The sequence below is a fragment of the Musca vetustissima genome, unplaced genomic scaffold, assembly GCF_032173495.1.
Source record: "Musca vetustissima isolate MV318-11 ecotype Yass unplaced genomic scaffold, APGP_CSIRO_Mvet_v1 utg2274, whole genome shotgun sequence".
In the NCBI taxonomy this organism is placed as follows: Eukaryota; Metazoa; Arthropoda; class Insecta; order Diptera; family Muscidae; genus Musca; species Musca vetustissima.
In genome coordinates, this window is record NW_026879689.1 from 190,372 (window position 1) to 215,690 (window position 25,319).

A 25,319-nucleotide genomic window follows, 5' to 3' on the forward strand; every position below is an offset into this window, starting at 1 on the left:
ATGTCGGAAAAATTTAAATTGATTGATCATGAAACTTTTGAAAATATACATCAATCCACTAGTTCTGCAACAACTCGGGTCACTAAAATTCGGAATGCAAAATACAAACGTATGACCAGTAGCATTGGCTTTAATTTGTTGGAATTTGTGAAACCGAAGGCAAATAGTAAGGGCACCAAGAATCGCGGGAAACTGAGCAGCCCAAAGAGGGTTGTGGATGTGCGCTCCAGACCATCCTTTAAGAAAAAGGGAAAACAGCGTGAGAATGGTCGCAAAAAGAAAATAAATCGTCTAAAGAAATCTATTCTAAGATATCGGCAATTGAAACGAAACCAACAGCAAACGAAGGAAATGTTGGAGGCACAACATAAAACTGAACTTGTAGAACAATTGCAAAAAGAAACAGAAATAGTAAATCAATTACAAAGTCTTACAATAGTTTCAGAAAACCAGCAATCCAAAAAATTGAGTGAAGTATCGAAGCGGATACATTCTAACCGTTTTAGAGAGTAGGTGGTTGGTTAATGAAACAAATAACTTTTTTTATTTATTTTTCTATTTTTCAAGTTATTGTGAAAATTGTACAACACCGATTTTGGAAAAACACACCGAACATTTATTACGGGAGTTAAATCGTTTTCAAAGAAGAGCATATGCCCAGAATCAAATAAAGGCAAAAGCTCATCGCCGTTTCGTTGTGGGCTTTAGAGAGGTACAAAATTTTCTATGCATCAGTAAAGTCAAGTTAGTGGTCATAGCAACAGATTGTGAACGTTGTGAAGGAGAGGGTATGTTATTACAAAATTTTATTTTTTAACGTCTGTTCAATAACATTTTTTTTATTTCTAGTTGGTTTGGATGAAACAATCTCAGCCATCAAAAAACAATGCCAAGATCAACAAGTTCCCATCGTATTTGCATTTCAACGACGACAATTGGCATACATTTTGTATAAAAAAGCATCAATCAGTTGTATAGGAATATTGGATTACGATGGTATGCGTGATACTTTTCAAGAAGTAATGATTAACTTGCATGAAGCAAGAAAACAATATCAACTTTTGATGAAACACAATTAAATAAATAAGAATTACATTCCAAATGAATGGTTAACAAATATATTTTATTTGTAACACAAATACCAGATTTCTATAATAGTCGATACCATTTTCTGATCAGAGTACATCGATGAAAATAACTTCCAATAGCCCATCATCAGCATAAGATTGAACCATAACAGAGTAGGCCGAACCTTGAATGCCTGCTATTTATTTTATATGCAACAACAATTGTTATAATTTCTTCCAACCACCTTTTCAGACATTTTTCCATTATAGCGTATTTCGATTTCGAAATTTGCGATTAATTGTAATTCGTTCGAAATTTATCAAAGAAATATTGGGCTAGTTTTGCTACAAATCAAATACCCTCTTACCCCGTATTATAAATTATATTAAAATGGAAACATGTTACGGTTATGTCGTTTCACGATCGCTAATATATGGATTATTTATTATATTATTATAAATACGAGACCACTTATTTTTTCTACATAATTACAAACTACAATTTCAAATTACGTTGTACATCTAAACTCGTATCTTTGAAGGCACGTAAATGTTCAAATATTACTTTCCGTTCGTTTTCGAATAGCTCCCAATAATGCAAATATTGGCCAATATGTTGTGTCAGTAGATTCTTAGCAAAACGCCAACAAGACTGAGTATTGAGAGTATTTAAAACGGGGCTCTGACATAATGTTACAGTAGCTTTGATTTGATCTTCAGCTGGGAGCTGTTTCAAAATGAAACCGAAAACATTTCGAAAATCTGGTTTCAAATGTGAAGGAAAGAGTCGTGAATCGCCATATCGATTCTTCGGAAATACCAAGAGAGCAGGCAATGATGCCATATTAAACTGCCACGGCAAGTCGTTTAAGTGTGCATTAATCCTTGCAAATTGCAATTCTGGGCAACTGTAACGCAAAGCTCCTGCTATTTGTATAAACGTATGCTGTAAACTGCCACAAAGTGCACATTCCGGTGTATGTATAAGTAGAACAAGTGTTTGATTATGAACATATTGTAAATTATTAAGCAGCATTAAACGATTAAGTGATAGCACTTCGAAAATATTGCTGTCTTTCTCCTCATTCATAGTTTGTGTTTTTAGTCTCGATATTAAGAAATTGATATTTTCACTTTTATATCTTGGCAATAGATTATATTGGTAAAATTGTTGAATATATTCCTTCAGATTGTCCATATCAAAATCATGCGTCAATGGGAAAATACCTTCTTGTCGAACATCAACAATAAAAGCAGTAGCCATGCTATATTTGTTACGTTCAATATCCAAATTTTCCAAATAATCTCTGTATTTATCGGTATCCAATAAAACAACCGATAAGGTGCGATTGCTGTTGTAAAAATTTTTATCAGTATCAACTATGCTTTGTAAATATTTCGCAGTGATTATTTGTAATTCATTTGAAGTTCTCGGATCACTATTGAGGCATTTGGTTGTGTGATGGAATTCTAACAATTCATGAATATCCGAATTTACAATTTGTTTGTTGGGATATGCCAAGTGGCTTATTAGGTTAGTTAAATACATATTAATATCATAATAATTGGCAAGATTTTCAGTCAGTACCTCTTTAATGTTACAATAGCAATTCTTGTCATCCATGGAAATGTCCAGCATTTTTTCATATATCTGTTGTATATTATTTTCTTTGGCTTCCTTCAGTTTTGTAACTCTTAGACACTTTGACCTACTGACATTACAATTGGATCTGGATATTGGTTGTACGTACTGTTCCATATAGCCGTAGAAATTAAAGGCGTCATTAACAAATATAGCCAAAACTGAATTCTCCTGTAGTTTCTGGGCAATTGCAATGGGTGTGGAATAGCCATGTAAATTAATCAAATCCAACTTTAGCTCCTTATGTAGCCATTGCAAAATATGACTTGCATTCCATGAATAATCTCCAATTTCTCGGAATTTCTTCGTGTCTGAAGAACCCATATAAACAATATCAGGAATGCGTTCATATGCCAATAGTCCTTTGGCTTTGCTAACATTTTCTACGAAGTCGACTCCAAATACATAGGTTCTAAGGGGATCACTTTCCAACCACTTCACTGATGCCATTAGATACTGTTTGTATTCCATGCAATTTGGCGATTCAAATACACCCATTATAAGGGCATCGGACTTTAGATGTGCTTGCTGCAAGGATTCGTTTGTTGGAAATCTCTTCAGCGGCTGCAATAGGTTATCAATAAAGTTTTGCATTCCTCTGAATGACCACAAACCATGATATTGAATTTGCAGTTGACCTCTACGGCCATAATACGCCATTAACGTTGGCCACTTATTCGGACCAGATCCCACACCTGGCCCCAATACTCGGCTGCAATTGCACGCTAAATGCCAGCAATCAACCGAAGAGAAGAATATCTTATCACCATAGTACACTGCCACATCATTGTACTCCTTCAATGCCAGCAGGCTATCACCACTCCATCGAGTATAGTAGAAAATCAAAGATATTTCATTCTGCTGCGTATGTTGTCGAATCCGAGCAACATCCAATCCTGGACATTTGGCTACTGTATATAAATTACCATTTGTTATGGTTGCATTTGCAATAATTAATAATATAATAAACACACTCATCAGCCGGCTCATTATTATTGAAAAAAAAAACAACTGACGTTATAGGAACAAAAAAAAACAACAACTACGTTGTTGAAAAATCGATTAATCGATAGACGTCTACAGTTAGTTCCGCATTTAAACCACTGCTCAACATTTCAGTTATTTGAAAAAAAGTTGCGAGACATTTCTATTGACAACTTAACAAGGTTTTGGACCGGAGGAAACAAGCAAAAATAAAGAAATATGGAAGAAAATATCCTAAATAGAAGTTTTAAATACTCTTAAAGTTATATTTTCGCTCTTTTTATTTCGAAATATGGTCTGTTCCAGAATCTGCAAGAATGTACAATGTTTTACTACGATAACAATTTTTGCTTTATGTTATCGGAAAAAATAGTAAAAAGTAGCAGTACGGGAACAGACCAATACCTTGTGACTAATTCATTACTTGGTCTGTTCCCGTACTAAAATTTATCCTCTAATTTATACTACTTTTTATACCCTCAGCCTTATGGTTAATGAGGGTATATACACTTTGATACTCCGAAAATGTGCCTTATCGAAATGTTGGGTTTAGACCCCCTTCTTTGGACCAAATCCGTTTCAGACAATTTGCAGTCGATTTTCAAATGTCCGTCTGTCTGTCTGCCCGGCTGGTGCGCACGATAACTCTCGAAGGGAGTAACCGATTTAATCGAAACTTTGCACATCTTATCAGTCCACTTCTTCTGGTATCTCCCCGCCAAAATGGTAAAAATTTAGCAAAAAAAAAAAAAATATATATATATATATATAATATATCATGAACCAAACGCACAGCCACGGACTATTCTGTACAATTAAAATATAAAATCACGGGTCAAAATCATACATCCCAATTTGTGGTATATCCCCGCCAAAATGGTAAATTAAAAAAAAAAAAAAAAAAATTATAATATCATGCGAACGGACTTAGCACAGCCATTCCAAAGATTTGACCCATTGGTCCACTCGTTGTAGAGCCTACAATTGTTTTTAACTTTTTTAAATAATCATCTCATGAATCAGAATATCGATCGATCCATCCCGAACAAGCTAATCTGGACAATTAAAATATAAAATCACGGGTCAAAATCATACATCCCAATTTGTGGTTGTGACAAGTCAGTCAGTAGCAGTCGAATGAGCTGTATATAAATTTTATAATGGAAAAAATTATTAATTTAATATATGAACGGAAATAAGATTGAAAAAGGATACCGGAGATAGTTAATGAATGTCGGTGATCCTTGACGACCGATGGAATGACGTCATGAAACCATCCGAATTCCTGACGGATGTTTCGCGAAAGTGATGGATGTTTTCGCAAGCCAAACTATAAAAAAATTGGATATTGTTCTGCCTTCGACAGAAACATTAAGCTTAAAATTAACTTCTCCATTTCAGGCGAAATTTAAAACAAGGTTGTAGCAAAACTATTTGCACGAAGTTTTCTATTGATGTTATTTCATGATTTTTGTTATAAATTGTCTTTTCAAAAGTTAATGGATTCGAAATCTGTTTTAAAAAAATTTTAAAACAGAGAAAGTGCAATTAAACTGCTTTTAGATAAACACAATCTTTTTAAATGTTTCTATTTTTTTTTTTTTTTTTTTTATATTTTAAAGGTCACGTTTTTTATTAAATACTTTTAAACTGAAGGATATGTAAAGATTTATTTGAAACCAATATAAATCCATTTAAAGTCTTTAGAAAAAATACATATTTGCAGGACAGTAGTAATGAAATATGTAAATAATTTGAATCTGTGGCTACAACATTTTTGTGGGGATATTATGTATGGGAAAAAAACAAAAATATTACTGTCATCATTATTATTACTTTTTTATTGCTATATATTAACAAACTAAAATTATCACAATATACAATAAATATTTTTTCTTTTTTGATTTGCTCGATCGATATGTGCCACATTCGTTAGCAAATCAAAATTACAAAGCATCGATAACCAGAGTACTTAAATAACTAAAAATAAATATAATATACTAATGCCTAAGTTAAGAAAGAGAATCACAATCACAAACTGAAGAAAAAAGAAAAGAAAATATTGACAATCACAATCCATTAACATCTTCCTCCTCTATTCAATTATAATTCGACTAAATAATAATAACCACCACAAACATCACAATTGCGTTTAGAACCGCTCTCCGTATCCGATGACGACGACGATGATAATGGCGGTATCGGATTCAATGACTGGAAATATTCTGCGACACCCTGTATTAGTTCATCCCTCTTATTATCCAAATATTCATAGCTCAAATTCGTATAGTTTTTCACCGCAAACGTAAACATTTTAAATAGGATCATTTCCGTTGTTAGGAATGTGTTCTGCTGTTCGTCGATAACATCGACGCAGGTATTGACAAATAGACGCGTTTGATTGAATATCAGTTGTATAACTGCCTCTGAAAAATAAATGCCCATTCCATTGAGGACATCAATGAGATTGTTCGAATTTGCAATATGTTTGACAAACTTCGAACCATAGACTTTGGCCAACTCAATAAAATTAAGTTGCGTTATCTCTTTATTTGTTACTTCAACTGCTAGACCAGGTGACATTTCAAGAACCACTGTACCAATAGCTGAGATTGTTGTTAGGAAACCAGTTGGTGTCAGATTTTCACAAATGGTATGCATTGTGCGTAAAATATCTTTGTATGGTATATCATTGACCAGACGTAAGAGATCAAACTTATTGCCGTTTTGTGTTGTAAAACGGATAGCTTCTTCTGCAACTAATGAAAGACCAGCTCTGAAAAAATTATGAATAAGATATGTATAATATTAAAATAGAGTACAGAATAAATGGTAATCATCTAAATATTTAAACATTATTTTTATTATGCATTTTTCGAGAAAATTATTTTGTTACATTTTAGAATTTTAAATATTTTTTTAATGCTCGGTACTTACTTAATATTAGTTTGCAACAAGCTTCGCAATGAATTTCCACCAATATTTCCCAACTGTGATGTTATTACCATATTGTTTACGGAATTTGTTAATAACAATAATGAAGAACCGAATGCCATAAGATCGCTAAATTGTAGATCAGCTTCATCTCTGAAATAACGCTAAAAATAGAAAAAAAATATTATAGATTTTTTTTGGAGTAGTTCAAATTTAATTAAAATTTTTAATGTACGTATGTATGTTTAATTTTTTTTATATTTGTGATACAAATTATTTAGATAAAAACACAACTCATTTTTATATATAATAATTTTCCATTCCATTCCTACTGGAGTAGTCATAATCCAATTAATCAAATTTTTTTAATCATAACCTATAATAATCAAAAACTTTTTTTGTAATTTAATCGGTATAATATTCTTTAGTAGTTCAATATCCCTCCCTTTTACATTTAAAATACGATAAAATTTATATTTAATTGTGAAATGTAGCTTACAGCCTTAAGGTCGAAAGACTGGGCACTATGAAATATATAAATAAAAAAATTTATGGGAAAATGAGAATAATGTTATTCATCTTACCGTGAATATGTCATAGGTTGTCAAAATAAATTTGGTACAATTTATTAATGTTGCTGCGCTATTTACCGCCTGAATTGACATGTTTGCTGTCTAAAAAAGAAACAGTAGTTAATAAGGGCGGAATTTCTCAGGCTAAGGAAATTTCTCAGTTCAGTATGTGGGATTTTAGGTAACGGTATAAGACGTACGTTTTGGTTTCCTCCCAAAAGATTGGTCTGACAAATAATATTGGGAGTTTTTCATTTTGGGGATTTTTGTTAACAATACTTACAAAAGAAAGTGCTCCACCATTCGGAACAACCATGTAAGCACCCAAAGTTGCAACAGACGATGTCAAACAAATGACATTTCCGCTTAAATTCAAGTTGGCCGAAGTTTTAGTTGCCGTACCATGACTAACTTTATCGGACATCCTCTGATAATCACGTAATGTCTCATAGGTCTTAGCACCAATGGTCAATAGCGAAAATATCGGATGAACCAAAGTAGTAGCCTGACCCACTGCAGACACCGCAGAGAATACGGCATCCATTTTTGCTAGGCTTTTTCTATGATACGCAGGTGTAAGGCAACACTCTAATTGCACCTGTAATTTGTAAGAAAAACAAAAAAATATGTATGTTTCAAATATTCTAAGCACACAATTCCGATATAATTCTCTACAAAAATTTATACTTGATTTAATGCTTAATGTATTTATTTTAGAAAAATATATCGGATATATACATATTTAGAAATAATACCTACTTAACATACCATGTTGTTATCGTCCAAGCTATAGCATCCATTAGCTGGTGCAACCATAACGCCAATAGGTAATTCATTATTTTTTACAAAATCATTCCAATTTTTATATATACGAGACTGCTCGTCTATAAATATCATACAGCAGCCCGAACTGCTGTTCGAATCTGAATTAATAGAATGTAAAAAATAAAAAAAATATATATTTTTTTTATTAAAACTGTTAAGGAAATTAACTAAAATACTCATACTTAGACATCGTCTCGTACGAAATATGGGATGTATGGAATAATTATGCGACAATTTTGCATTCTCTACATCAGTATCTGATGTCACTATTACGTAAATAATAGAGTGTAATAGAACGCCATTTGTATATTTTCCTGTAAATGAGAAATGAGATAAAAATTAGAACTAATGGAACTAAAACTATGACAACAACAATACTCTATATTAGAATATATACCCTAACTCTAACTATATTTAGTGATTTAAAAAAGTTTAAACGAAGGTAAAATAGAATATATTGAGTCAATGACTCAATACAGAAATACTCAAGAGAATTTCGCCGTTTATACACTATTTAGTGTATGGCGAAAGTCCACCTTTGCTTTAATTCACTGTCCATAACCTCATTTTTTGTTATGCACTGGAAATGACTAATTCATAACGTAGGTATTATATTGTAATTTGATATCTCGTATTTAACTTACTCTGTTGCCAAATATTTTGAAACAATTTAGCTCGGATTTCTTTGACGTTAACATTGTGTCTTCGTGCTCTGCGTATGTCTTGTTTGGATGCATAAACCGTTCTGTCATCCGGAAACATATATTCCAATTTTTTGCACAAAACATCTCCTTGATCTGGACCCAATCTATATATAGTAGTAATTAATCAAAATTATAAATAATAATATTACATTTACTGAGAATATCAAAACAAAAAAAGGTAAACTCACACATCCCAAACAATTTCCGTTTGTAGTGTACTTGTTACAGCCAAGTCCTGTTGAACTTCAATGGCTGCACGCAATTCGAGAACTTTTGTACTTTGTTCCTCTACTTGATCTCCCGCAAGCATTTTATATATATGCGAAAAATATTAGCATTTTTTCATTTCAAAATCACATCACACCAATGACATTTACATTTTCTTGATGTTTTTGTTATCTTATATAATAATTTTGATACTTTTCCACAAACCGTAGACAATCACAAAATGACGGACACATACACAAACATTATATTGTCGTATGTATGTGATCATTAACTTTTATTGCCGATAGTTTGAACAAATTTTATTATAGATCAATATAATAAAACAGTACAAAAGGTTTACAAGTTAAAATCACTACTGGAACAACAATTTTTTGGGGGGGGGACAAATCACAAATGCACAATCACAGACATATTGCACTTTTCACGACTGAAACAAGTTTACGACTAAAAATCGAAGGCGTTGATCTTTGTTCTGTCAGTAAATAGGATGAAGTATGTATGTTAATAATACGCTGTTATAACCGCTTATAACGGTATTCTTAAAACAAAACTCAAAAGTGGAATACTCAAAAACTCTTATCATTTGTTATACATTTTTTTATAACAGATTTATGTTCTTTTAGTGGTTATTTAAAGAGAGAAAATTGTTAGTATTTTATTGGAGATGAGTAAAATTGAAAAAAAAATATATTACTTTTTTTCAGTACTTTTTTACCCAAAAAAGTACCGTAGTACCCCCGTGACCATTTCAGTACCATTCCAATACTTCATTAAGCTATATATATATATATTGGATTATAATTTGTTATGGATTTGACCGACAAAAGTATGCAGATAAAGATATTGATGTTATTGCAATATTTCCCTTAAAAAAATTGAGCAGGTTTACGACTGATTCAGATATGATTAAAATTACAAACATAAATTATGTTAATGAGTTCCATTTTTTAACCGGATATGTTTGTCTGATACTCAATTCGGTATACTCTGTGCTATTTCCTGAGGAAGCAAATTGATGACATTCCTAGTCGTCTTGATTACTTCAATAATTTCAAGAACACTTTGGAACTGAAATTCATGTTAGTTTAGGGTATATTGGCTTTCGAGAAAGAGGTAGTGAAATTAGTCAATAGCATACATATTCAAATGCAATCGAAAGAAGCAAGAATTCTCATATTATTACCATCAGAAAGGTAGACTAAGTGATATCTTGATCTTTATGAAACTGAATAAAATGTTTTTTATTATCTTGAAAAGGTACTCTTTTATTAAAAAAAGTACTCTTTTGGTACCTATTCACATTTTTCATTTTCCATCCCTGTTCCTATACTGCAAGAATCTAATATTTTTTACTACGATGATAAATTTCCCTTTATGATATCGAACAAAATAGTAAAACTAATAGATTCTTGCGTACTAGAACAGACCAAATTAAAACAAATGATAAAAAATAAACCAGTATGGAAAGTTGGACTGGGCCTTTCTGCAACCTATGCTAAATTTCATTTCATTCGAACACATTTAGGGTCGTTTGTGTACAATTGGACTAATCGATTTCAAGCAAACTTGATACACGCTATTCGATATGCCGCACTGTTCAAAATTTAATCCCAATCAGACGTTCGAAATATATATATTTAATAAGGTAGCCGCAACGGCCCAGCTGTTGGACAAATAAATGTCAAAAATGTTGTTGTAATGTTGAACCAAAAAATTAAAAAACAAAATTATGAATGAAAATCTCCGAATTTCGAAGAGCTTTTTTGGCAATACTTTTATTAACATTTTCTACAAGAATTTGTGTAAAAAAATCTTGTCAATCTGTTTGTTTTGGCAAAATATTTTTGACATATCAAAATACAACAACCGATGTTTGTTGTAGAAATTCGCCGATGCGGCTATCTTGTATATCTACCTTGGTTGATTCATAAGGTTAACAGGGAGGCGAATTCAAAGTCTTAATTGATTGTCAAATGTATTGTTTGAAGAATAAATAAACAAAAAATATTTTTATTTGAAACAAAATATATGTATGTATGCGCACATTACTATCATTACGTTTTCCTGAAAGATATTTTGAGTTTTTATCCAGTTCTGGTTGGTATTTCGCGATTTAAATGTTGACAGCAAGAGAAGACTAAGACATGAATTCGCCTGCCTGTTAACCTTATGAATAAACCTTGGTTTGAAGAATAAATAAACAAAAATATTTTTATTCGAACCAAAACTATCATTACGTTTTCCTGAAAAATTTGTTGAGTTTTTATCCTGTTCTGGTTCTGTATCGCATTCCAAATTGCTAATGTATGCAGATGATGTCAAGTTGTTCATTACCCATCATTCTGAAAAGCAAGCTGATTTACTCCAGTATGATTTAAATAGCCTATTTCAATGGTGCAGCCTAAATTGTATGGACTTGAATTTAAATAAATGTAAACATATGCTTTTTCTAGAAATTCTTCTTCGATAATACCATAGACAGACGACAGCCTTAATTTGCATTAAAAAGTTCTTAATTTGAATTAAAATTTACCCCTGACAGACGAGAGTTTCTGCATTTATGAACCAGTTTTTTTCTTTCAAAACTATTGTTTGTCTGTGTGTAGGAAGAAAATATTGACATTTGTTTACAATATTTTTTAGGATTACATCTTTTTGAAATTGATACATGACAGGAAGGAAAAGTAACAGCTATAATGAAGATAAAACAGCTCCAAATTTGAAGAAATGTTGAATTTTGCCTTTATTTCTAATTTTTATTTTCGTAAACGTAAACAAATTTGACAACAATCAATTTATTTTCTACAGCATTGCCATATTGAAATTGCTTAATTCAGTATAAATTCAGTTTGATTTTGTGCATTAACAACACATAAAAATGAGGATAATGTACAAGTTAATTTGAATTAAGGCTGTTAATGCAAATTAAGGCTGTCGTTTGTCTAGGCTATAAGACCAACGCGTATTTAATAAGGCGTAAGTGACAATCATATGCACCCTTATTACGGTAGGCGTAGTCGTTGTACGGCAGCTCTCGTAGGCGTAGTCGATTGCGTCGATTTTCGACAACGCCAAATATTGTAATAGATTTTTCTTTTACTCTGTTACAAAACCAAATCAAAAATTGTTCTTTTAGAACCCTTTTTATATCGTATTGGAAAAACTATGTAATTTTGCTGGTTTTCTAATTAATTTTTGTGGTAATTGTAATTCTTATGAATATTGAGTAATGCAATAAAATAAAGTTGAATGTAACAGTTAATCAGTAAATATTTTCAACACGACTACGCCATCCGTAATAAGGGTGATGGTTTCAAACTTTTTGTCAAAAACATTTTCAATATTACATTTCGATTTCAAAAATGGTCTTTAAATTTAGGCTTTTTTTAATAATAAAAATTCAAGAAAGCTACATTCATAGAGGGGACGGAAACGAAATTTAGGCTCAGTTATAACCACGTTCGCCGATTGGTCCAAATATTTTATGTTATGTGTGGAAATCTTTCCAGAAATCCCAGCTACTCATAAAATCGAGGAGATATTTGTTAGCCTATATTGGAATCGCCCCCTTGGTGCTTGTCACAATTCTCGGGGGCGGTTAAATACGCCTATGGAAAGTTTTATACGGCCAACACAATTTCCATGATTTAATCTTTGGCCGGGGATTTATGACCTTCAATTTTCTTTAAGAAGACGATTTGATGCCACTCAAAAAAAAAAGATTGTAATCCAAAATTTGAAAGAAAGATTGTAACCACAAGATTTGAAGCCACTCAAAAAAAAAAAAGATTGTAATCCACAATATAAACAACATCACAAGGAGCCATGGGATAATTGTGGGAAACTTAAAATTAATCGCGACCCGGTCTTAAACTTTATTTTTCATTGACCTAAAACCGCCAATAACCCAAGAATACACTAATTCATTATTTATTCCTCAAATAATAGTTGTTGACAAAAATAAATTAATAATTGTTTTTGTTTATTTTTGTCAAAAACTTATTGTTAGCATGACAATTTAATTTCTATAACAACAATGTTGTTTTTGTAAAATATTTGTTGTTGTATCTGATGCATACACCTTTGGTCTGTTCCCGTACTGCAAGAATCTACTACTTTTTACTACGATAACGAATTTTCCTTTATGTTGTCGAAGAAAATAGTAAAATCTAGTAGATTCTTGCTGTACGGGAACAGAACACTTATTAAATACACCTTGAATAGAACCTTTAGAAGATTTGAAGAATGTCAGGCGAATTGACTTTTTTTACAAACCTGTAAACATATGGTCTGCCACTAAGTTTTTATATCTGTTGATATAGAGCTCTGTATTTATTTTTGACAGAAGAAGTCACTACCTACATAGTTGTTTTTTGCTAATCACCACAAGTTATCCTACCTTGTATTCTTGTAACATGGGTAAATCTTAACACGTTGACGGACAGTAGAAACAAGTGAAATTCGAAAACATGACACTAGGCTTCTTCTTGTACGCTGGTAAATGCACATTTGTGCTGCTACAGCCGTCATGTCACATAGTGAACTTGAACTTGACGGCTATAGACGCAACTGTTCGTCAACGTGTTAAATTGTTAACCCTTATTATCACATTTTTGAAAACCATATTTCTTAGATCCGTCGTTGAAAATCAATTTTTATACAACGAGGCTGAAATGGATGATATCTTTTTGAATATCATTTTTATCTAGATAATAGGCGCAAATCTAATGGAGCTCTACATTTTTTTATTTTAAAAGTTTGAATGAGAATCTGATATTCTTTCAAATTGAAATTATGCTAATTGCTTAAAACGGATACAATATCAATTTCCTACCGACTGTTACTAACGATTTGTGGTACTGCTCTTTAAAAAATTTGGCAGCACTGTCATATTGTTTACAAAATATGGTTATTTGTTTATATTTTCTGTTCATTAGCAGTAGTATTATTTATAATTTCAACATTCGAAGGTAGTAGTAGCGGAGCATGGATCAAATACCGGATGTGTCGATTACCGTAAGTATACAAATTGGTGTTGAACCAGTTACAAAGGTCGTTGTTAAAATTGATTAAATAGTGTTAAATCCGTGCACTTTTTAGGTATTATCGTTTGGAGTTCATATTGAACTCCAAATATGTATGCATATTTTTTTATTTTGCATATTTGTTCTACAAGATTCTTATGATCGCTGTATAATATTTCGATTTGCACCAATAATCTGCTCTTATCAAATTTGATTTGCTTATCTTTGAATATAATAGCAATGTACCTGCCTTTAATCTTATTTCCCAAAAATATTACAGTGCAGCGAAGTGCGTATACAAGTTCCATGGGGTCATATATCAGGCAGATGGTATGGCGATCAAAATGAAAGACCTATTATAGCATTACATGGATGGCAAGATAACTGTGGAACATTTGCCAAATTGGCGCCGTTGATAGCACCATATCGTAGCCTATTATGCATTGATTTACCCGGTCATGGACATTCTAGTCATTTGCCGCCAGGAATACTTTATCACAACACTGAGTATGTTCGTGTAATTTTACGTCTTATGCAAATATACAAATGGAAGAAAGTAAGCTTAATGGGTCATTCTATGGGTGGATCAATCGCCTTTCATTTTGCTGCACTCTATCCGAATCGAGTCGATATGGTCATTAGTTTGGATATAATTAAAAATGTATATTGGCCCACAGATGTTGTGCCAACTTTACTAGCCCATGTAACGGAAAAGGCAATCATCGATAATGAACGGCTGCTAAACAACTCTGATGCTTCAGAACCACCAAGCTATACATTCAAAGAATGTGAACAACTTCTGTATGAAGGCTCACAAAAATCCGTTGATTTGGAAAATTGTAAATATATATTAGAACGAAATATAACAAAATCCGAATTATATCCAGACAAATATTATTTTTCGCGAGATGGCCGTGTTAAATATTTGTCAGAATTTAATCCCAATACAGGAATGGCTTTGGAAATGGCCAAACGCATTTGCCAGAAAGCGATACCATATTTGGTAATCAAAGGCGGAGAGTCAACGAATGTTAGTGCTAAAACGACCGAACTAGATGAATATATGTCGAAAAATAATCATTGTTTTGAAAGTTATATGTATCCAAAGGGGACACATCATCTACATTTGAACAATGCCAAGCCAGTGGCACAAATAATCATTGGGTTTTTACAAAAGCACGATAATGAAGCATCTAAAGTAATTAAATCTAAATTATAAAACATGGTATAATAATAGAAGGTGACAGCAAGTGTTGTTGTACAAAAAACGATACAACAACCACATGGAAATTTGTTGTTGTAAGTTCTACTAGTGTCAACTCACTTGACAGAAAAATGTAAACAAACAAACAAATTATCATCAAATTATTTTTATTTTGAAAATGAAATATTTTCGAATCCTCAAAATAAAAATTGAAAAACATGAATGAAAAGCTATCAAATTTATATTTCTATCGCTTCCACATCTTTCCTATAATTGAGCCATTGCCATATATATGTGTAACACATATGAAAATGCTGGGAATAGCGAGTTATTCCTTGAAGAAAGATTTGCTTCCTCAAACTTTCCCAGCAGGCAGATTGAGTAAATTGAATACGGGAGCACATTTAATAAAGAACAATTTCAAATTGTATCCGTTCCCAATTTTCCTGTTGGGTGATTTTTAAAAACTTTTTTTAAAAACTTGTCAAATTCATATTGACACTAGTATTACGTTGGAATCAAATCAGCTGGGATTTGCTGTTACCTTTTATAATTGTACCATGATTATAAAAAAATGTAAATGTGTCTGAACACAGTCAAAATTGTTATTTTGTATATAACTTTATTGTTATATGTATAATTGTTACTAAATAAAATTTAAACCAAATTTTCTATGCCAGTTGGCTGAGAAAATGTATGTATATGATAAAATCCATTCAAATGTAACCCCTTTTTATTTTAAATGAAAACTACACTAAATGTAAAGATTGTCCGTAATATTTACTCGTTTAATTCAGTTTTATCTAGACACATAATGTACCAGTCCTTTAATAATACATAAAAAATCTATGTAATTATCTAGATATTCTAATTGTCTACTGCTCTCTAATGCGAGGATCATCTGCTTAATTGTTCGTTTAATTTATTTGATTCATTGCTAATTTCTCCTTTTTCATGTTGTGCCGTACCATTGTCATTACTATCTTTCATACTTTTATCCGATTCGTCTTCAGCTTCATCAGCAACGCCCGAATCATTTTTTGATTCTTCAAATAATTTGGCCTTAGCTCTTCGTGATTTTATTAAAATTCCATGGCCGCGACAATCCATATCTTCACTATAGCATTTCTCTCTACAGCAAATACGACAAAGTTGATATTCACATTTCGAACCCATAGGATTTGTGCAATCACTACAATTTTCCAAATTACGTTCGTGCCGACCTTCGGGTTTATTGGGTCGGCGCATACGACGTCTGAGTTTTTTCATACGTTTTCGTGATATCTCCTGACCTTCATTGTCAAAATATTGTCGCTTTTCACGATTTGGATCTTCAGCCAAACGGGCTTTCTCTGCCAGAATTTGCTTATGCATTTCAGGTGGAACTCTTATATATGGCTGACATAACCAGGGCGGAAGTGCCAAATTATAGCCTAACTCCTCTTGTACCACACTTGGATCCACTTCTTCTTCTTCATACAATTGTAAGCCTTCGTGATAGGGCTCATATTTGGATTGCACCTTTTTTACAACGACACGAAATTTGTCTAAACTATTTGCTACCGCAAGTTCCTCTCGTAAATCGCTGTTGGGTCTTAAATTCATTAAATGATGGAATATCTTGAAACAATGTCCACGAATAAATGAAATAGGGCACGGATACTTTTCGACATAGTCCAAATATTCACTAGCCATTTCCCATGACTTTGCTTGCATACCAGTAAATAGAGCGGGGTTGTGTAGGTTACCTTCGGCCGTCATTACACCATCCACTCCAGTTTCCTCAATACATCGGTGGATGTCCTCCAAACCCAGTATATTCCCGTTGGCAAACATGGGAATTTTAATATTTTCTCTAACCTCGCGGATATACGACCAATCTGCTACACCCGTTAGAGGACCTTTTTGTTCCCTTGTCCGTCCATGTACCGTGAGCAGTTGGCAACCAGCCTTCTCCAGCATTTGTGCATAGCGAATGGTTTTCTCTCTGTCTTCGAATATACGGATTTTACATGTAATCGGAACCTTAAGATTGACATGCAGCGTTCTCACAATCTCAGCCAGCAATTCCCATTCCTCTTGCAGAAAAGCACCATAATGACCACGTTTAGCTATAGCCTGAGGGCAACCTAAATTAATATCGACAGCATCACAATAATCCTGAGCCAATGTCGCTGCTTCTAGTAGAGTAGAGGGATCATTGCCACAGAACTGTATAATAAGCGGTCTATCTTCTGGACATGTTTGCAGGGCATCTTTGCGATATTTCACATCATTGGCAAATAAATTGCTGTGGAACATGGGCGAATAACAAAGATCTGCTTTGTATTTCCGGCACATCATACGCCATGCCAATTCACTTTGGTCCACCATTGGAGCAACGACAAACTTTGGAGACTTTAGCACTTTGTGATAGAACTCATAGCCACCAAGTTTCGGATACTTAGTGGTAGATGTTGAGGTGCCATCCGTTTCAGTCATGTCTTACAGGATTGAAGGAACGCTGATTGTATGAAATAAATGTTTTTTTTTTACTTTAAGTTCTTCTGTCGTGAATATTATACCCTTAAGGTGTTATTTGGCCGCTATGTCGCCACAACAGAAATCTCTAATATTAAAAAATAAAAACAAACGTGTTACGCTAAATAGAGTTGCCAATTATCTTTTAAATCATATGCTGGGGATTTGACCATAAGTCAAAAATTTGAATCCTAGTCATAGGAGATTTTTGTAATCTGAGAGAGAAAAATCTTTTACATTAGGTCCATACTCTATCGGCAATAACGTCCCTTTTCGCTCTTGTTCACCCAGTTCCTTTAGATCCTATATATTACACAATTATATAATTGTACCACTATCTGGGGTGTACCATGGTATAATAATTACAAGGTAGGGCACAGCAACCAACTGATTACAATTTTTTCTCAAGGTGGCTTGTTCCATCAAATCAAAATACATATATTTGGTTTGTTCCCGTACTGCAAGAATCTACTAGATTTTACTATTTTCTTCGATAACATAAAGAAAATTTCGTTATCGTAGTAAAAAGTAGTAGATTCTTGCAGTACGGGAACATACCAATTGTGTATGTGTGTGTATTGTTTTGTCAATAATGTCAATAAATTCAAAACAAATTGAAATATATTCAATTTTAATTGAAATGAAAATAAAGTTTTTAACACGTTCGTCTGGAACAAGGTATATTAAGAAGGTAACCGTATCAAACCAGGTGATGGTAACATTAAATGTCACAACAATTTGTTGTTTTTAAATTTCCGTGAAAAATAAATATATTTCCAAATAGAAATTGGAAACATTTAGAAATAAAGAACAAACAACTAAGGACAAGAAACGAATTGAGAGGAGACATTGGGATTTATAAATTAAGAGCATTTGGAGGTAAAGAAGACTACGGATGGAAACAAGACTGACAAGCCGCCTACACGCACATACTTTTATAAATTTATTTGTTTTCCTTTGAAAAACAAATCTTTTGGATATTTGGAAAAATAAAAATGATATTGATGTCGATAAACAGATCTTTTAATTGTATATAAGCATTATTGGGTTCCAGTGTTTTTGGTGTGTAATTCCCTCCTTTGTTTTTGAGTTAAATTGGCAACTCTCACTCTAGTCATGTCAAATGTCAATTTATATGTAAACAAACCCTCACAGCTGATGTGTCATCAGTGTTGTTGGGAAAAAAATTATTATAGGGATCATTTGTAATATTAATATTTTTTAATTAAAAAATGGAATTCATACATGAAGGTGTTGCTCTTGGAGTAGATTTGCTCATATTGGGTTTGTGCGTTAAGGAATACATTAGTTATAAGAAGAATGTACAGTTATTAAAGGTAAGGAAAGTTGACGGAACATATATATGTATATATACATACATTCTGCTTACAATTATCCTTTGCAGGGTGCCCCGCAATTAACTATTGATAAAAACCTTAAAGATTATGTAGCCAATCAGAATGACAGTAAGGTCCCCTATGCCGTGGTCAGGGGAATTGTTACACCAATTGGTGTACCCATGCGAAGCGTAATGTCACCTTCCGTAACAGGAGTATTACAGGTCATAAAACTAAAGTAAGTCATTATTTCAATGGATTTGAAAACAATTGAGGATTATTTATTCAATCTTTTACAGCGAACATCGTGTGGCTCGTGGTTTCGCCGGATTTTGGTCAGAACAACGAAAACTCATACATGTTGCCTCAAATGAAATGCCTTTCGAATTGCGCAACAATGATGCTGGCGTCGAAGTTGTTGATGCCCTATCTGCTGCTGTCCTTGATTTGGATGTAGTCTATGATAATTATGAACCATCATCCTTGCATTTCTTTGATCATATATTTGGTTTCTTTTCGGGTGTACGCCAAAAGGGTTTACAAACTACCGAAGAGGTACTTCGTGATGGTAGTTTTATAACTGCTATTGGTGAACTGGAAACAGATGGCAAAACATTACGCTTGCAACCATCACCATTGGGTCCACTATTCTTGACAACCGCAACAAAGTCGACATTAATCAAAAAATTAGAAGAGGCAAAAAATTCGATGCTCTTTAAAATTCTGGTATGCGGTACAATTGGTGCTGTGCTGATAGGTGTTGTTGGCCGAAAGATTTATTTGAAAAAGAAACAGGAACGAGACGAAAGACGTATTCGTGAAACATTGGAAAAGGAGCGAAAAGAACGACGGGCAAAATCTAGACCAGCACATTTATCACAAGATCAGCTGTGTGTTGTATGTAACATAAATCCAAAAGAGGTTAGTGTGGATAGTATGATGATTGAATATGATCAAATATATATATATATATATATTTAAGCTTTGTTATTGTTAGCATTTCGATACAATATTAAAAGTTAAATTGTATGTTGAAGGTTGATAGGTGCGGTATATTGAAATATTTATCACAAGTAGTCCTAGGGCCCTGGTTACATCGATTTACATATTTGTTTGTAGAAGTGCATACTACCCGAGAGATGCGCTCCCAAATGCCCATATCTGTTTGAAAACCACACTAAGCCAATGTTGACTTTAATGTGAAGACGTAGAGGTTCGGATTAAAATAAATAATTTGCAAGTACGTGAAGAGAATACACTTTACTATTCAAATAAAAAAATAAAATATCTCAGTAGGTGAATTTGTTAAGTCCAGAGACACATAGACTACATCTGGTAATATTTTACGAATTATCCGTGATCGGTTCTTAACTTAATTTTCTTATTTTTATTTATTCACATAGCCTTCCAAATTAATATTGCATTTTCATTTCAGGTTATTATACTACCCTGTGGTCATGTCTGTATCTGTGAAGACTGTTCCGAAAAAATCAAAATGACATGTCCTGTATGTCGTGGAAAAATTAATACACGAGCTGCTGCATTCATATCGTGAATACTTTTAGACACAAAATTAAATCGCCCAAAAATATGATAATAATTCTCAATTTATTTATAAAAAACATCAATTGTATATAGAACAAAATAAAAGATACAACTCAATACAAAATGTAATAGCAAAATCTACATACAAACAGTTTAGCTTATAAATAATGTATGTGCGTGTTTCTTGTTTTTTTTTTTTATAGAGACGAATAAATGCAATTTAAATAATTTTCGAGTAGTTCCCAAGCTACATCATTAAATCTTTGTATTTACGTTGATCCTTTAACATTTCCAGAAATACTTGATATTTACGCTCGTGATAATCTTTTGTGCCAAATTGTGGTATTAACATTTTACCATTGCCGCCCATTGCATCAGAGGCTGCTTCCAAACCATCATAAACCTTGGCAGCACAAGCACCCAACATTGCCGAACCGACCAAAACCATTTCTTGTTCATCGGGTATAAGAGCGGGAAGTTGACAAATATCCGCATGATTTTGAACATACAGCGCATTTTTGGCAAGTCCACCACAAAACAATAGGGTGTGGAAGGGAACACGATTGTGCTTAAGTAGATTGTCGATAATGTGGCGAGTGCCATACTGAAAAATATACATATATTTATAATATTTCGGCGCTGAAAGTATTCGCAAATTTCAATAAATACTTACAGCTAAAGATTGTACAAAAGCCAAGTATAGTATAGCCAGGGATTCTTCATCTACATTCATGTTAAGACCTGAAATCTAGAATTTAAAAAGGTTGTTAAATAGCCCTGTACACCTTCATATTGCATTTACAAACCATTCCCCTTAAATTTGGATCAGCTATTGGTGAACGATTTCCATGAAAATCTGGCCAAACATGTAAATCTTTTGTCAAATAACATGGATCATCCAATCCTTTTTCCTTGGCTATCTGTTTCAATTTGCGATTCAGATAAGTGTATATGTGCCTAAAATTATAGCAGTATTATTTGGTGGAAATACCAGATGGAAATGGCTTTAAGTTTAAAAATATTAAACTTAAGAAAACATTCGAAATAAAGAAAGACAGTCTATTTTTGTGGGACAAAACGAGCATTACATCAGCTAAATCATACCCTATTCTGCGGTTAAACCTAAACGTGGATCTATATATCTTGTCAATTTCGGCAAAGAGGTTTCTGCAGTCAAACATTTAATCGCGAGTAAAAATTTAAAAAAATCTAAAATTAGAGTCAGTATGAAAAATTTGAATTGAACATGGATTGCAACACCTCCTATTAAGCGAAATGGTTTTCGATGTACGAAACAGACCAATTGTAATTAATATTAAAATATTAAGGTATTTTGTGGAAATTATATTAATGTGTGTAGACGAATACCAAGGGTTCAAGTTCATGGGTAATTATGTAGATTGTCAAACGCCCGTCTCTGTCCCATTATAGCCTTCACTTACTGTTGTAGTATTGTACTCACTCATTTTCGCTAAGCTTCATTTTAATATGCATATATTGAGGATGCGTCTTGATTACATGATCCAAAAGCAACCCTGCTGCACTTTGACCGCCTTCATTTAAATAATAACCTGGTATAATGGCACTACGATATGGTCCCCAAATGCCGGTAGCCAAACACGGATCACGTGTTAAACTCATGTGGCATGTCGAAGTGCCACAAATCAATGCTAGTTTTCCCTGCAATTCACAATTGTATTCGTTGGAACGACATCCAAACATACCCAAGGCACCAGCATGGGCGTCAATTAGTGATGTACCCACAACTGTACCGGGCAATAAATTCAATTCTGTGGCCGCCTGTTCACTTAAACCTTTACCAACCGGTGTGCCAGGTTCCTTTACAATGCTACCAATAATTTCTGCATCATTTTCCAGTAGATCATCCAAACCGATTTGGTGGAAAAATTCCCGATTCCATTGCATATTCTCGGCATCATAATTCCATTTGCAGACCACTGAACACAATGACCTGGTATCGCAGCCAGTACTACGCCATGTTAGAAAATCGGGTAAATCAAAAGCTCTCCAAAGTTTTGACCAGGTCGAGAGATAACAATTATTTTTAAGCCATAGTAATTTTGGCAATTCCATTTCTAGGGAAACTTGACCGCCAACATATTTCAATAGATCATGTTTGGTAGCATTGATATGATCAGTTTCTTGGTGAGCTCGATGGTCCATCCATAAGATAACATTTTGTTCCTTATTAAGAGTTTTACTCACAGAGAGAGGTTCACCATTTTCACCCAAAATTACCAGAGAACATGTGGCGTCAAATGAAATTGCAACTATTTCTTCTTTGCCAACATCGCTGATAACATTCTAAAATTAAAAAATAACGAATGTTTTAAATATGTATATAAATAATGTGAGCATAAAAGTTGAATAATTAAACTTAATTTGAATTAAATTTTCAATTGCTATTTGAACTAACGATTAGTAAAAACTTTATTTTTAAAGCAAGACTACAAAACAAATAAAAAATAAGGAAGATCCTTATAGATTGTATTTATCCAAGTCCTTACTTTAGCTATGTACGTAGAGAATAACGGGTTCAAATTTTGAACCGATTGAGTAGTTTCGAGAAAAACACGAATCCAAAAATCCATCTGGCTTAACGTGAAAAGTTAATCAGTCCACTTTTTCTAGAAATTTAGACTTTGATACAGACTTGATTAAAAAGTAAAAATACATCGATTTAATAAAAAATCTGCAATTATCACATTTGTCTAAGTCCAATTTATCACATGTCGCTGGCTGTTTTTTTCTCTCTTGTAAAATTGTAAAATATGTACTTATTGCCGATATATTTTTTAGAACTTTTGAAATCTTCACTTGAAACTTTTTAAGACATTCTTGAATAGCTATAATTTCGTATTATAAAGTCGAGAATGAGGGATTCCCTTAATGTGATCTTAATCCTTTTATGGATGTTTAGAATTACTTTTAGCTGTCACTGGTTTCTTTTGCAGTGACAACAAATGTTACCAAATATCGAACAAACAGGCACTTGAATTTTCCTTTTAGGGATATCAAGGAATATAATTCATAAAATAAATCAATGTTTTTTTTTTTACTTTGGTCAACATTTTTATTTTCAGTTTTTTTTTACATTCTATATATTTTTTTGAGGAAAGAAAAAAAATCCCTTTATGGATCATTGGTTTTCCATTACACTATAATAGTCCGAATAGTCCATTTTTATCATATACAACCTTATTCTTGACATCAATTCAGAGTGAATTTGTTCGCTCTTTCCTTTAAAGTTATTCTGGACAAGAACTCGCAGCGTTTTTTCGCATTTTCACATTCCCCTTACTCTGAATCAAGCTCGAAAGCGAAAAAAAATCCGAAATATTAGTTATTCTGGATTACAGGAAGTGGGAGAATGTGTTAATATTTTGGGCGAAAATTTTCACTAATAAATTGGAAGGAAGCTGATTACAAAAGTATAAGTCCGATTATAGCGAACTCGTAGGTACCTAGCAAATTAGTTCGTTATATCCAAGGTAAACATAGGGATATTCTCCCCAGATGTTATTTATAGCTTTTTACAAAAAACTTTTCATACCCAAATGTCACTAAGTCAGGCACCAACGAACTTTTCATTGAGGAGGTGTAAAGTAAGTAAGAACTTCGATTTGTTACAAGAATTTTTTTTTTTTTTTTGTAAAGAAGGCATTAATAGCTTCTTGGAAGAATATTCTAACAAAAAACTAAGGGAACTGTTGAGGATCAGTGGCGAGATCCGAAGCTATAGTCTTCCCTGTCTTACCCTTTGGGGGACAATGTCATACTTTCTCCGCTATTAAATAGTTTTGTTAGTTGTTTTTTATAAAAACAACAAATAATCCGCCAAACACTACCAAAAATAAATAATAAGTCGAACGTAGAGAATATATATTCTATATTCTTATATAATTTGTATAGCTATATAAAAATTTTATTATTGCATTTTCGTACGAGATCAACCGTATCCCTTTAAATGCCTAAAGATGTGCCCTTTTTAATAGAGCGAAAAATCTGAAAAGACCTTTACAAAAAAAAAATCACCTCAGACATGTAATTTAGTGATAATTAGAATAGTTCTTCTTTGTTTTTATAAATTTAAGTATTTAAACTATAAAAATGAATGTATATCCTCCATTGCCAACCCTAATCTTCAAACATTTAATACCGATATCAATGAGCTATTGAGATAAAAATGCTAACATTTGTCTCTTATCGAATCACTGTTATTCTCTGTCTCTTTAAAACTCCGATTCGTTCTCTCGTGTACGTATGTACTTACTATACCATAATACACCTATATACATCGCCATGAACATATCTCACACCACCTACCTTAACACAATAACAAACAGCATTCCAGATATCATCAGACGATTGTTCGAAGTGTTCATGTTCTGGATTCCAAATACGTATATTTCGTACAGCCTGTTTTAGAACTTTGCCATCTGATGTTATCAGTGCAGCTCGAGCTGATGATGTGCCCACATCGACCCCCACAAAGTAGATTTTTGGCATTTTGGTATGGTGTGCGAGCAATCCCGTACGCTTGACAGTCAATGGAAAACGCTTTCCGTAAACTGATCGAACCGTTGTAGTAGAATCTTATCACCTCCACTTCAAATTGCAATTTAAACTTGCGGCGGTTGAGACAATTAATATGGGGAAACAAATTTACATTCGAGAGAACCAACAATCAAGGTTAGAATTTGACTCAGTGC

The 25,319-nt window shown here is 33.0% G+C and overlaps 7 protein-coding genes across 7 annotated transcripts; 3 read left to right on the forward strand and 4 right to left on the reverse strand.

Moving 5' to 3' along the window:
• On the forward strand, positions 1-1,079 carry LOC133324758 (selenocysteine insertion sequence-binding protein 2). The gene is made up of 3 exons (XM_061533598.1): positions 1-509; positions 568-788; positions 850-1,079. Exons 1-3 carry the CDS (start codon positions 1-3, stop codon positions 1,077-1,079), a joined length of 960 nt encoding a protein of 319 aa, XP_061389582.1.
• A 484-nt stretch (positions 1,080-1,563) lies between these two features.
• Positions 1,564-3,699, reverse strand: LOC133324759 (thioredoxin domain-containing protein 11). Its single transcript, XM_061533599.1, has one exon. The coding sequence runs from the start codon at positions 3,697-3,699 to the stop codon at positions 1,564-1,566; it is 2,136 nt and encodes a 711-aa protein (XP_061389583.1).
• Positions 3,700-5,729: 2,030 nt separating this feature from the next.
• LOC133324760 (uncharacterized) lies at positions 5,730-9,042 on the reverse strand. The gene is made up of 8 exons (XM_061533600.1): positions 8,917-9,042; positions 8,669-8,832; positions 8,207-8,338; positions 7,968-8,122; positions 7,483-7,797; positions 7,212-7,301; positions 6,631-6,791; positions 5,730-6,469 (listed from the first exon to the last, which is right to left on the reverse strand). The coding sequence occupies exons 1-8, from the start codon at positions 9,036-9,038 to the stop codon at positions 5,797-5,799; spliced, it is 1,812 nt and encodes a 603-aa protein (XP_061389584.1). The 5' UTR covers positions 9,039-9,042; the 3' UTR covers positions 5,730-5,796.
• Positions 9,043-13,942: 4,900 nt separating this feature from the next.
• Positions 13,943-15,199, forward strand: LOC133324762 (serine hydrolase-like protein). Its single transcript, XM_061533601.1, has 2 exons — positions 13,943-13,972; positions 14,261-15,199. Exons 1-2 carry the CDS (start codon positions 13,943-13,945, stop codon positions 15,197-15,199), a joined length of 969 nt encoding a protein of 322 aa, XP_061389585.1.
• An 882-nt stretch (positions 15,200-16,081) lies between these two features.
• LOC133324763 (tRNA-dihydrouridine(16/17) synthase [NAD(P)(+)]-like) lies at positions 16,082-17,665 on the reverse strand. The gene has a single exon (XM_061533602.1). It carries the CDS (start codon positions 17,663-17,665, stop codon positions 16,082-16,084), a length of 1,584 nt encoding a protein of 527 aa, XP_061389586.1.
• Positions 17,666-18,936: 1,271 nt separating this feature from the next.
• Positions 18,937-20,596, forward strand: LOC133324764 (mitochondrial E3 ubiquitin protein ligase 1). Its single transcript, XM_061533603.1, has 4 exons — positions 18,937-19,041; positions 19,110-19,279; positions 19,341-19,962; positions 20,477-20,596. The coding sequence occupies exons 1-4, from the start codon at positions 18,937-18,939 to the stop codon at positions 20,594-20,596; spliced, it is 1,017 nt and encodes a 338-aa protein (XP_061389587.1).
• A 237-nt stretch (positions 20,597-20,833) lies between these two features.
• LOC133324765 (FGGY carbohydrate kinase domain-containing protein) lies at positions 20,834-25,123 on the reverse strand. Its single transcript, XM_061533605.1, has 5 exons — positions 24,934-25,123; positions 22,049-22,911; positions 21,393-21,543; positions 21,260-21,334; positions 20,834-21,190 (listed from the first exon to the last, which is right to left on the reverse strand). The coding sequence occupies exons 1-5, from the start codon at positions 25,114-25,116 to the stop codon at positions 20,834-20,836; spliced, it is 1,629 nt and encodes a 542-aa protein (XP_061389589.1). The 5' UTR covers positions 25,117-25,123.
• Positions 25,124-25,319: the final 196 nt, after the last annotated feature.